This window comes from Lepisma saccharinum, chromosome 6 (assembly GCF_977018435.1).
Source record: "Lepisma saccharinum chromosome 6, izLepSacc3.1, whole genome shotgun sequence".
Classification (NCBI taxonomy): Eukaryota; Metazoa; Arthropoda; class Insecta; order Zygentoma; family Lepismatidae; genus Lepisma; species Lepisma saccharinum.
This window is the reverse complement of record NC_139234.1, coordinates 43838651-43852665: the sequence shown is the minus strand read 5'-3', so window position 1 is coordinate 43852665 and position 14015 is coordinate 43838651. Positions and strand designations below refer to the sequence as shown.

The 14015-nt window shown below is 36.3% G+C and overlaps 1 protein-coding gene across 4 annotated transcripts in view; it reads left to right on the top strand.

Annotated features, from left to right (window-relative positions):
- The window catches only part of LOC145988718 (uncharacterized), a 363608-nt gene that overhangs the window by 6379 nt on the left and 343214 nt on the right, over positions 1-14015 (top strand). For all 4 annotated transcript variants that reach the window (XR_014441777.1, XM_083123825.1, XM_083123826.1 and 1 more), the window contains exons 2-3: positions 3676-3849; positions 5939-6140. Coding sequence is in view for 3 of the 4 variants with exons in the window: in XM_083123825.1 (XP_082979951.1) it covers positions 3676-3849; positions 5939-6140 (376 nt within the window). In the remaining variant the exon portion in view is untranslated. The remainder of the gene's footprint in view (positions 1-3675; positions 3850-5938; positions 6141-14015) is intronic.

Here is a 14015-nt window from a genome sequence, read left to right as displayed (position 1 = left end):
CAGAATCAAGATCTAAGTCTGTAATGGTGGTTTCGAATATGGGAAAGTTTGTTATATCTGATTCTCGTACTTTCTGTTCAAAGAAGACAAAACATTTTAGATACATAGCCGTGAGGAGTTAACGATCATTATGAGGTTTTGAATTTTTTGTTTGTCACTCACTATATAAATACTTATTAGTAGTTTCTTATCGAATCGGCCTTCGTCGCAATAACAATTTTTTATGTTAATTAGCGATTTACTATTAGTTTTAGACGCATGGTAAGACGGTAGTGAGGGGATTGACAACAGTCATTACGAAGGAACGGACATAACATTACCAATCTTAGCAATTTGAACTCATTAAACGCTCTCCTTCGTTACAGTACTGCACTGCATCACTACTTAACATAACTGTATATCTACTTTTAGTATATCGAAATCAAATAATCAATATTTTAGGTATCAGTGAAGAACAAACAATACATAACTTAAATAACATTACATTTTGCATCCTGAATACATACATATATGTGATTTGTGAATTAATCATGATGTGTGTGTTAACACAACATATGAGCAATAACTAAAAAGAAAAGTTTTAACTTTAAATCCTGGAAATCTGCAACTTCTAAGGGGAAATATGCGCATCCCTCAAGTGTGCATCGGATGCATTTTTTAAATATTCTAATATCAACGCTATCTGTTCAGCAAACAAAAAACAGAAAGAGGAGAGGGTGGGATTTGAACCCGTGACCTTTCACGCTTGATGAAAAATAAGGATAGCAGCTCCTAACCAACTGCTCTACGTTAACTTAATGATTTTATATACTTATAAACATGTTGACGTTTATGAAGACTCCCACCTTCCTGTGTTTCAAGCACATTTTCTCGACAAGTCGTGTAAAATATATGTTTTTGAGAACTGTTCGATATTATGCAAGGTATTGTAAATACAATGTCGCATAAACTCCTCACAAATTTGCTTCTTTCTGCACAAACTTGATGGCAATTTCCTCCAGGTGGAGAAAAACTCTATTCAGTGTTTCAAACCCCCAAAATTTCAAGTCGAGCAAGCAGAATCGTAAATATCCTTCAAGGTTCTTTTTCCAATTTATTATTTCTGTTTGATTGTGTATTATAATAGCGGTTTATAGTTTCTAAGTTAATGGAAAGTGTTAAATTGAAAACCTATTACCGCAGCGTTTATCGTCTAGTGGAAGGACCTACTCAAAGTTGGCTACTCTCACCTGGAGCTGAAGTGCAATGTTGCTAAGTTTACGATTTCGAGACTTAGAATTCTTTCGGGGCGGTCAAATAAGATGTTGCGAAGTGTACATCCGATTCCGCCTGCAAGTGGCATGCTTGCACTGCAACTTCTTCAACTTACACAAGAGAAAACTGCCCTTTGGTGTACATTTACATGAAATATGTTGTGTACACTGAGCAAACATTCATGTTGTTTACGAGGGCTCAGTCGGTAACGCGTTTGACTACCATGCTAAAGGTCCTGGGTTCGATCCCCGGCCGGTTCAAATCCGGGAACTTTTCTAACGATTGAAGCGACCCCGGCGCCCACCCAGTGTCGAATAACATGGGTACCTGGGGGAAACCCTAGGGGGTAAAGGTGGTCAGGGGCGTAATGCCGATCACATCACCCCCACTCACGACCGGATCAAGAAAGTGTGAGGCGTTACCCCCACACCCCCTATACGCCTTCATGGCGTGGTGCTAAGCACAGGGGAGCACTTTACCTTTACCTTTTTTTACTATTTATATTTTGAGCCTAACAATGAAAAAACAGGAATTTGGCATTGAAAACTGCTTTATTGTTTTTTGAAGTATTCTACTTTATGGTCAATACACTTTTGCATTCGGCCGCGGTGGCTCCGTCGGTAACATGTCTGACTACCATGCTAAAGGTCCCGGGTTCGATCCCCGGCCGGTTCAAATCCGGGAACTTTTCTAACGATGGAAGCGGCCCCGGTGCCCACCCAGCGTCGAATAACATGGGTACCTGGGGGAAACCCTGTGGGGTAAAGGCGGTCAGGGGCATGATGCTGATCACATCACCCCCACTCACGACCGGATCAAGAAAGTGTTGTGGGGCGTTACTCCCACATCCCCTATACGCCTTCATGGCATGGTGCTAAGCACAGGGGAGCACTTTACTTTTACTTTACTTTACACTTTTGCATTCGTTCGAACCATTTGTCAAAGCAGTTTTTCCAATCTTCTTGAGACACCTCCATAATATGGTTTTTGAACGCATCAACGGTGTCTTCCGCCGACGAAAATCGTTGTCCACGCAATTTATTCTTGACATTCGGGAACAAGAAGAAGTCATTGGGTGCCAAATCAGGACTGTATGGCGGATGACCCATCAATTCGATTTTTTGACTGTTCATAAAATCGGTTGTTAGACGAGATGTGTGACAGCTGGCATTGTCTTGATGACGAATGATCCAACGGCGTTTGTTTGTTTTCCGTATTTGACCGAAGACCTCTGGCAAACAAATTGTTGTGTACCATTCAGAGTTGACCGTTCTACGTTCCTCTAAAGGCACAGTTGCCACATGACCAGTTTTCCCGAAAAAACAGGCGACCTTTTGTTTCGATGTGCTTCGAGCGCGAACAACTTTTGTTGGATTGGGTTCATCTTGAAACACCCATACAGTCGACTGCTGTTTACGTTCCGGCTCATATGCATATATCCACGATTCGTCACCTGTTACAATCTTATATACGTCTTTTTAAGCACCACGATTGTATTTATTGAGCATTTGTTTGCACCAATTGATGCGAGCGTCTTTTTGAGTTTTTGTCAAATTGTGTGGGATCCAACGAGAACATACCTTTCTCACAGCTAAATGATCATGTAATATTTTATATATGCTGGTGGAACTAATGCCTATGGTTGCCTCAATCTCACAGTATGTCACATGACGATCTTGCAGTATTAGGTTTTACACAGCATCAATGTTTTCTTGAACAACAACTGATTTTGGACGACCTTCGCGAATCTCGTCGGTGAGCGAATGGCGGCCACGATTAAATTCGTTATACCAGCGTTTCACAGTGGCAAAGGATGGGGCTTCATCGCCAAATGTGGAAGTAAGTTGATCGATGCACTCTTGTCTTGATAATCCATGTCGAAAATCGTAAAAAATCATCACACGAAAATGTTCACGAGTTAATTCCATTTTTTTGTTGTCGTGCAATCTCCAAGGCAACATAAACAACACAAATGAAGCTATTGACAAAACATTTGAAGTACGTTATGGTCAATAATGCCAGACGATTCCGTGCAAACGTCAAATCGCACCTAACTTCAATCAGTGTTGCCAAGGCTCAAAATATAAATAGTGGCCCTCGTATAATACTAGTTATTATGCATTAATTTGATTGATTAATTGATTTGGTTTAGTTTACTTCACTTTTTTACTACTCTTTGCTAAATTGCGAAGATGAGGGTGAGTGATGATATCATGAAATTGATAAAGGGACACTCACAAGGAACATCCGTGCAAAGACCGCGATTCGACCCAAGACCATGACATTGTGGAGTGCTATACTTAACACTACACCATGGAGGTTAGCTTAGTATATATTAATTTATGTATAAAAGTTGATATTTTGTATTTATGTATGTATTGTTTAATTTTTTTTTTCAACCACTTAATATTGATTTTGCAGGCAATAGAATGTGGACGGAAGGACTGTGTTTCTCCTTTGCTTGAGGCTAGTGCAGATACCAATATTGTTGATGTCGCTGGAAATAGCTGTTTACATATATGTGCAAAGCTGGGCTTTCATGATGTAGCAGCTGAATTGCTCAAAAGAGGGGCAAATTTTGATTTGTCAAATACTGTGAGTTCTTATTTTCTTGATGTAGTTTAATAATTGTTTTAGATTTTGCTTGAAGTGATAAGAAAAAATAGAACACTGAATGTTTAATCCTTTACTTTGCTTTATTTATAGCAGTAAAATTTGAAATAACATATGTTTGAAAATTTCTTTGTTTTCTGAGCTTCACTGTAATTGGAATTTGTCAGAGATTTTTACACAATGCTGCTTAACGAGTTTTTGACCAAGGAATTACATGTGAATTTTGCATCATGTTTCGTCATAGATGTGGAAAAAAAAAAAAAAGTGGCACCTTCCCAAGACAAGGATTTTAATTTAAAGTATTAAAGCCTATGTTATTCGGCAAAGCAATAAAAAAGTTGAATATGAAGCATTTTAAAAAAGAAAGTACTTTTGGCATAAAATTTTGTAGACTGCACTTCACTTAGATGGGTGGTGTTGAATTTGTAACATACCTTCTGATTGAATTCTGCATTCTGCTCCCTATAAATATAACTGGGTTGGGGGAAGGTTGAAGGGGTTAATGTGTCAGTACCCTGATAGTGTGAGATGTTAGGATATGGATTGGGGAGATTTACTTTGACATATCCCTTCCTTAAATGGCTAGTTGTTTTGCATGACCACAAGAGAAAGTCCTCCACAGAGGATAGAAATGGTAGATTGAACATTTTTGAATGTTTCTGTGTTATATCAGAAGGTCTTTTATTATTTTTTGACTGGCTGTGGGTAAGGTTGTGTATGTGTTGTTCTCCAAAGATGGTCATTGTTGCTGTTGGTGCCCAAAATAAAGGTAGCAACATGGAAGGGATTCTCAAGAAGATGGACGTATATTAACAACGAAACCATTGTCATTCTGCCAAGTCTCGCTTGCATTTCTTAACCTTGTATCGACAAATATATTTTTAATCTAATTTTTTTTCCTACTACCAGTAAATGTTGGAACTTTCAAAAGCATGTACTGTATTCTTTGATTGTTCACATTGTTGTCCAAAAGGCTAACCCAAATCTTCTAAATTCCAATTTCTTTGTAAGAGATGTTAAATATAAAAGTAAATAAACTAAGCTCCGTGGTGCAACAGCCCTCGAAGGGCCAGGGCCTGCCAGAGCGGCTTTTCATTGGGTGACACATGGTCAGAGCATCGGATCCCATCGCCACTGTTTTTGGCTTTTGTGACCAGAGTCGGCTACTTCTTTTCAAGTAGCTTCCCAATTGTCCTCACAAAGCTGGATGAATGCCGAAATTTTGGAGGCTCCCACGGGAATCAAACCAGGGACTGCTTGGCGAGAGTGCTAACCACTTGTCTACACGGGAACACACTGATGTTAAATACAATGGCATGTATTTGGTTAAAGATCAAGATGATCATATAAGTAGGCTATTCATTTTAATAATTATTCCAAATTCCTATGGTAGTCTAAAAGAAAAACTGTTTTGTACCACTCTGCATCAGATGTGATAAATAAGTGTCTTACTGATATATGTTGTCGGTATAATACAGTGCTAAGATAGTGAATTGAAAATATTTTATTCAATGGATTGATTGATTTGGTTTGTTTTACTTTACTTTTCTGTCACTTTGGACTAATCGTGAAGATGAGGGTGAGTGATGATATGATGAAATTGACGAAGGCACTATCACGAAGAACACCCATGCCCCAGCCTAACCTGGTAACCCGGCGTCGTAATGTGCTGTGCTAACCACTCAAACACATAGGTCGGGTTGTTACATTAAAGAATTGTTATTTGATGATAATTGGTGTTAACACTGCAACAATAGCAGAACCAGACACTGGCCAATAATAGCCTATGATGTAGGAAAATGGACCATGTAGAGAAGAGATGAGACCAGGTATAAGCAGCCAATGTTGGGAGTTTCATGATAGAAAAACAAGAAAAGATAAAACTCAGAAATGAGAACAAAGAAAGGAATAAATACAAATTTAAAAACTTCACAGAACAATGGAAATTGTCCATGTAGCCACAGGTTTATTATGATTAATAATTATTATTATGTTTAATGTATTCATAATTTGATTTCTACAAAGTGCAAACTTTTCCTTTTTAAAATTTTTGCTTTTATCGTAATTTCAGGCTGGAGAATATCCCATCCACATCGCTACTGTCTGTGGCCACAAAGATCTTGTTGAGCTTTTGTTAAGATACGGGGCATCTGTTAGTGTTACTGATTCCCAGGGAAGAACCCCACTTATGCTAGCTTCCAAGGATGGGAATTTGTTTCTGGTTCAGCTATTCTTGGAATATGGTGCCCGTCTTCACGTAAAGGATAATGAAGGTGAGAGAGTGATTTTTGTATTAAATGCATTGCCTCAAAAACTGATTCGTAACTATATCTACAATTTAATGTTATATTTCCATCACCAAAAAACCAACAACTGCACGTGTCCCTACCTTATTTATATTAGTACACCTAGGACATGAGTACATACACATTCAATCTCTGACAATTATCTTGGGAATACACAACTTCTTGGTTGATCAGCATTCCTACAAAAATAAAAGCCTGATCTTTATTTTTAAGTAACAGAGATTTAGTTTAAACTTTTTTTACCCATAAATTTTTATGTATAAACTTATACAGGATGGCTCAATAAGTCACTTAACACCCTCAGTACAAGGCCACTGCGGCATGGAATTTGAAATTGGCGATGAACAATCATTGCCTGGCCAAGGGGGAACCACATTGACGCCACCCACACGGTCGGCGGCCATCTTGATGTCCGCCATCTTGAATTCAACTTCAGAATTTTAAATGGGAAGGGGGTCGTGCGACATATCAAAATGGGCTAGAATTTCATGAGAAATGCAATGGTGTAGGTTTTTCGATGTATCTTTAACCAGTAAAAAGTTATGACTGAATTCTTGTGCCAATTTGCTCCTTTTCGAGGTGTTAAATGCCTTAAAATTTGTTTAGCGCATCGGTAATGCATCGAGATCAAAGTGACATCTAGGAAGAGAAGTTCGCATGCCATTGCACACGATTTTAATTGGATACATCCATGAGGAGCTGCTCATTATGAATGGTTGTCGCGAACAATTTACAGTGTGACGCTTCCATTGAATTAAAAGTCCTTCACAGTGACAAGGCTAATGTATATGTTCAGAAGGAAGTTCATAAACAGAATATGTGACCCTTGTCATCTGATAACTAACTTTGGACAAAAACTGGTTCATAACGTTCCCATAAGTGTTCTGGTGTTCTTCCCTATTGAAAAAACTCTGTAAAAAGTACCTTCTTTCACAAGCAAGGATGAAAAAACCTGTTTATTTAACAAATCCAAGTAGCCCTAAGCATTTAAGGTTCCGTTGATGGAAAATTGACTAACCAATCATGTTTCACACAGCACGTCACACCATTAACTTACCAACACTAACCATTCAGCTTTGATCTGTCAAAAATGGGTTATCAGATAAAAAGCATCGAATATTCTGTTTATAAACTTCCTTCTGAACATAAACATTAGCCTTGTCACTGTGAAGGACTTTTAATTCAATGGAAGCGTAACTAACTAACTAACTAACTAACTCTCTAGCCTTCTTAAACCCGAAGGTTCATGGCTGCAGCAACACAGGCCTTCCATCTTTCCCTATCTTGAGCAAGATCTATATACTCTTTTCCATCCCTACCGATTTCCCTTAGGTCCATCTCAACGTTGTCCCTCCATCTTCGTCTTGGCCTTCCTACAGGTCTCTTACCATCAGGTTTCCCAACAAGAATCCTGTGAACTCCTCTTTCCTCTTCCATTCGTGCCACATGGCCTGCCCACCTAAGTCTTCTTGATTTAATTATTCTAATAATATCTGGACTTGAATACAAATGATGTAGTTCTAAATTATGTAACCTTCTCCACTCACCAGTCTCCTCATCCATTTTAGGTCCAAATATTTTCCTAAGGATCTTATTTTCAAATACTCTCAATTTATGTTCCTCTTTCAATGTAAGGGACCAAGTTTCACATCCATATAATACTACAGGCAAAATTACTGTTTTGTATATTTTAACTTTTAGTTTCTTAGATATTAAACGAGAAGACAAAAGTTTATGAAGAGAGAAGTAACATGCATTTCCTTTTTATTTCCTCTTTAATATAATTTTCATTTGTTAATATTACTCCTAAGTATTTGAATTTGGAAACTGGTTCAAACGAGTTGTTATCAATAATTAGATTTTGATTATTACCTAACACTTGGTTTCGGCCTGTAAGCATATATTTAGTTTTCTCTTTGTTAACTTCCAAACCTATCTCTTTAGCAGTTTTGAAAAATATTTTAGCATTATTCTTAATTGTATTCACATCATCCCCCAGTAAGTCTACATCATCTGCATATGCTAACAACTGAGTCACACCATTTAATTTTAGTCCTTCTTTAGTTTCTTTTACCTTCCTAACAGCATATTCTAAGGCAAAATTAAAGAGCAATGGAGATAATGCATCTTTTTGTTTTAACCCATCATGAATTGTAAATTTGTCAGACATATTAATACCCACACGAATTTTACTTTCTGTTTCACTGGTGCATATTTTTATCATACTAACAAGCTTCTTAGGTATTCCAAACTCTACTAATATATTATATAATTTATCTCTTTTGACCGAATCATATGCTTTTTTGAAATCAATGAATAGCTGATGGACATTTTGATTATATTCCCACTTTTTTTCAAGTGTCTGTCTGATGTGAAAAATTTGATCTGTAGTTGATCTGTTACGTTTAAATCCACATTGATAATCACCTATAATTTCATTAGCATATGGGGTTAGTCTTGTTAAAATAATGTTAGATAATATTTTATATGTTGTTGAGAGTAGAGAAATTCCACGGTAATTATTGCAGTTTATTTTATCACCTTTTTTAAACACATAAACGATTATGGATTCTTTCCACTGTTGAGGGATTTCTTCTTTATTCCATATTAAACAAATTAATTTATGAATTTGACATATTAATGAATTTCCACCATATTTAATTAACTCAGCTGGTATTAAATCAATGCCAGGTGCTTTGTTATTCTTTAGCCTTTTAATAGCATCTTTAACTTCAGTCAAGGTTCTGGAACTAAAGGTTCTGCTGTGTGTACTTCATTCACTTCTGATTTATCTCGTACATGGACATTTAAAAGGTCATTAAAGTAGTTCTTCCATCTATTTAGAATATCGCTTGGGTCAGATAGAAAATCACCGTCTTTATCTTTTATCAAGTTTACTTTAGGTTGCCACCCCTTTCTAAACTCATTTACACCTTTATATAAATCTCTGATATTTTTATTTTTGCTGTTTGTTTCAATTTCGTTAATTTTGCTTTTCAAGTAATCTCTTTTTTTACTTCTAAACGTGCGGTTAACTTCTCGCTTTATTCTATTATAATTGTTTAGATTTGTATCATCAGAGTTATTTAACCACCTAAGTCTAGCCTGATTTCTTATTTCTATTAGATTATGACATTCATTATCAAACCATGGCTTACTTTTTCTTGGTTTATGGTATCCTATACTTTCTTTAGCTGCTGATTCTATTGCATTACGTATGTGCTCCCAATTCTTATTTACGTCTGTTTCATTTATATTTTCATCATCATTTAAATCCTGCAAAACATCAAATCTATTTGACAGTTTAATTTGGTAATCTTTCTTAATTCTTTCATCAGTAAACTTTCCTGTATCAAATTTTATAAATTTTAGATTTTGTTGCTTATGATTTATCACTCAAGAGTCTCTCTCTTAATTTAGCAATTACTAAATAATGGTCGCTGGCACAGTCAGCACCTCTATGTGTACGAACGTCAATTATACTAGTATGTCTTCTCTTATCAATGAGAATCTGATCTATCTGATTATGAGTTTTGCCATCTGGAGAAGACCAGGTATATTTATGGATATCTTTATGTTTAAAAGTGGTACTTTTCACAATTAAATTCTTTGAGGTTGCAAAAGTAATCAATCTTATACCATTATCATTACTTAATTCATGAAGACTTTCTTTACCAATCGTGGGTTTAAATGTCTCTTCTTTGCCAATCTGTGCATTACAGTCACCTAACAGAATGTTCATATCATACTGAGAAAATTTATCAAAGACCTGTTCTAACTCTGTATAAAAATCATCTTTATCTTCCGTTGGTGCATGTATGTTTATTAAAATAATTTTACACCACCTACCCTGTAAAACTGCATATGATATCCTATCATTAATAAATTCTACTGTTTTAAGAGGCGAGATAATTCTATTATTTATGAAAAAGCCTGTTCCAAAATTATGATTTTCAGTACCACCATAGAAAAAAGTATAATTTTTAGTTTTACAATTCCCTTCCCCTGGCCACCTAACTTCCTGGACAGCTACTACATCTAATTTATACTTAACTATATCATTAACTGTACACTGAAATGCCCCCGGCTGGTAAAGGCTCAGAACATTCCAGGTGCCTAATTTAATATCCTTATTCCTAATGTAGATCTTATCCTTAGTCCAGGGACCTCCCAAAGTAGTCCCCACCCGGAGATCCGAACGGGGGACTATTTTACCTCCGGAATATTTTATCTTGGGAACACTATATTGCTGATTCTTGACATGGCTTTTTACAGTGCAGAGTTGTCAGCTCTACGCCTAACCCCCAATCTGAATGGAGGAACTACTACACAAGACAAACATAAACACATTAGACAGCACAATTACTACACAAGACAAACACAAACACATTAGACAGCACAACTACTACACAAGACACACACAAACACATCATAACTAACACAATATAAACACAAGCACATCACAACTACTACACAATATAAACACAAACAAACTACACACCACAACTACTACACAAGACAAACATAAACAAATTAGACAGCACAACTACTATGGAAGACAAAACAAACATACTAGACAGCACAACTACTACACAAACATACTAGACAGCACAACTACAACACAAGACACATACATACACACCACCGATACTACACAAGACAAACAGAAACACATTAGACAGCATAACTACTACACAAGATAAACACTGACCAGTTACATATATACTTTTATATGTAAAAAATATATAGTTTATTTTGTGACGAAAACTATCCAGTTCATCTTAACTCAAATGTTATGTGCAATACTCTGGGCACTGACGGACACTGGCTTCTTAACCCAGACTCTTCATGACACCGACTTTTCTGTACTATTCCTAGACACAGATTTGTCACTCCCAGAAAAATTTAAGTTGTTGGTTTTTGTGTTTTCTAATATAATTAATTAATATAAAATAAATATGTACAACAAATGAGAATTGTTGCAGTCAACCATGTCAAATTTTCAGAATACACCACTGGCTGCTAGATGCCTGTGGTAACAGCCAATCAGCATGAAAGGTTGGTCAGTGAGTATGGAAAGAAAAATGGCTTTTTGTCTGTGCTCTCTGAGTGTTGGTTGTTTGCTACTTGAAAGAAAAGAGCAACAAAAATGAAGTTCATTAGGAATTTATCCATAGCAATGAGATTTGTACATGGAAGATGTGATTCTTTACTTTTAATTTTGGAAATTGTGAGGAAAATAGCAGCAGTAGCTAGTTATTCTCCTAAAATGTTCTCCCTTGAGTTGCTGATGTACACGATGCCTTGAGAGAACAAAAGCCTACTAACAAGTACAGTAACAAGTATCATGTGAGGCGAAAACTAGCAGGTGAGCAAGTACCACACAACTAGTCCAAGTACAACTGGAAAATCTAGCCTCGTGTGATTCAGGCATTAGTCAAAATTTGCAACCTTAGGTAGGGTAAGTCAAATCCCTCACAGATCAGTGACTGACTCCTCCTCCCTTTGATACTTGCATTGGCAGAGCCAATCACCAGTAGGAACCAAAATGTTGAGGTTGCAGTATTGTATCAGCATTATAATACAACTGTCCATAAAAGGAAAGTGTCCATATTGAAAATATAGGTCAAATATATTCCAACATACTGCAAGTTTGTCTTACTGTCCTAGGAATTTAATTTTTCATGTTTATAAGTCATCAAATTTGAATGAAAGATTCTACCCCACAAGGTAAGAGAATGATCAATGTACCTTGTCACAATACACTTGTATTGATCCACAGCAGTTAGTGAGAAGTAGCCATGCTTCCACTTGTTCACGTAAACTGCTCGCTCATTCAAACTGAAAAGATTGAGGATTCACCCTAAACAATTACCCTATACTTTGACAATTTGATAGTGATAGACAGTTAAAAATAGAAGAAATAATAGAACAGAGGAAAAACTTTGCAATGTTAATAACTTTAGAACAATATAAATTTCACACTTTGGGCTATTAACATGATCTTGAATAACAGTCATGTATTCTTTTCAGGGGACGTAAAAATCTAAACTGGGAGAGTTACTGGGGTTCATAACTGAAGACTAATAAAACCAGTCATAGAAATATGTGTTCTATGCCTTTTTTAAAACTTAACTTTGCATGACTGTAAATTTTTAGCTTCTTTTTGTTATCTTGAGGAATACCTAAATATCTCAATATGCCATGTGTTGTTGATATCAAGAAACAAAAAAAGAAAAATTTCTACCTTGCATTGTCAAGAAAAAGGAATAAAAACCATGTAAAAAGAGTTAAAAGATTTTTTCAAAATGTGAACCTGTAAATATTACATTAACTCAAAGATTTGGGTTATTCCCTGGAATAATGGAAGCGTAACACCGTAAATTGTTCGCGACAACCATTCATAATGAGCAGCTCTTCATGGATGTATCCGATTAAAATAATGTGCAATGGCATGCGAACGTCTCTCCCTAGACGTCACTTTGATCTCAATGCATTACCAATGCGCTAAACGAATTTTAAGGCATTTTTCTAACACCTCGAAAAGGAGCAAATTGGTACAAGAATTCAGTCATAACTTTTTACTGGTTAAAGATACGTAGAAAAAACCTTCACCATTGCATTTCTCGTGAAATTCTAGCCCATTTTGATATGTCATACGACCCCCTTCCCATTTAAAATTCTGAAGTTGAATTCAAGATGGCGTACATCAGGATGGCCGCCGACCCTGCGGGTGTCTTCAATGTGGTTCCCCCTTGGCCTGATAACGATTGGTCATCACCATTTCCATGTTGCGCGCTGCAGTGGCCTTGTACCGGGGGTGTTAAGTGACTTATTGAGCCACCCTGTATTAACTAAATTATGATTTTATGGGACTTAAGGTGGTAATCGGTGAAAAGTGTTATTGTTGTTATGAGACATATTTAACTAGTTTTCTCAAATACAATACAATAGTCCTTAGTTCAAAAAGTCAATAGTACGTATTACAACAAATTCTGCTTACTGACGTGAGACTACTAAAATTAGATACTTAGGGTATCATCAAAATTTACGTTAATATTTTGTTTCAATGTATCTTTGTACTTTTTCTCCCCGTAACCTGTTAATTAATCTGGTTCTCTGAGAGGTATGCTTCTTGCTGTGCAAGACTCATCCAGTTCAGGATGAACTGAATGTCCTAAGTTTTGGGAAAAAATATCCCTTAAAATTGCAACTAACAAATATCTCAATGATTATTTGCCATTTATTAATACACATGACAAACAAATCGCACCACATGCACTGTTCCTTTTTTTAGTAGCTCTAGAATATAATTCACAATCTTCTACGGTGCAAGTCAACAGTGGAGCGGCCATGTTGTACGAGCTACTGCACAGGCGCATACTGCTCGATCATCACGACAACTTTATGGCGTGTTGCTAAGGAACCATTTTGAGTGCCGAAACACAAATTTTTGTTGTACATAAATCTCCATGAAGTTTAGAATAAGATTCCTGTTACTTAATGACTTCCCCTCGTGCATTTTTCAGTTTGCTTGTCTGATATTAAAAGTGATAAATTTGAAGCATTTTCATATTATGTGTGGTCCAAAAATTATAAAATAGACCAACAGGAAGACTTCAACATCAACCACTCTGCATGTGGTTATAACATGGAAGTCAACAAATTTAGCAAATTTCGCACACATTACAATACAAAAGTTTAATTTCCATGGGAACCCATGTCCGTCCCATTATGAACTTTGCATACAAATAATCAATTGATGTCTTCAAATCATATATCTTTTTGAAAAAAATTAAAAATGGTGTTTTTGAGATTTTCAAAAAAAACTTTTTTCAAGTT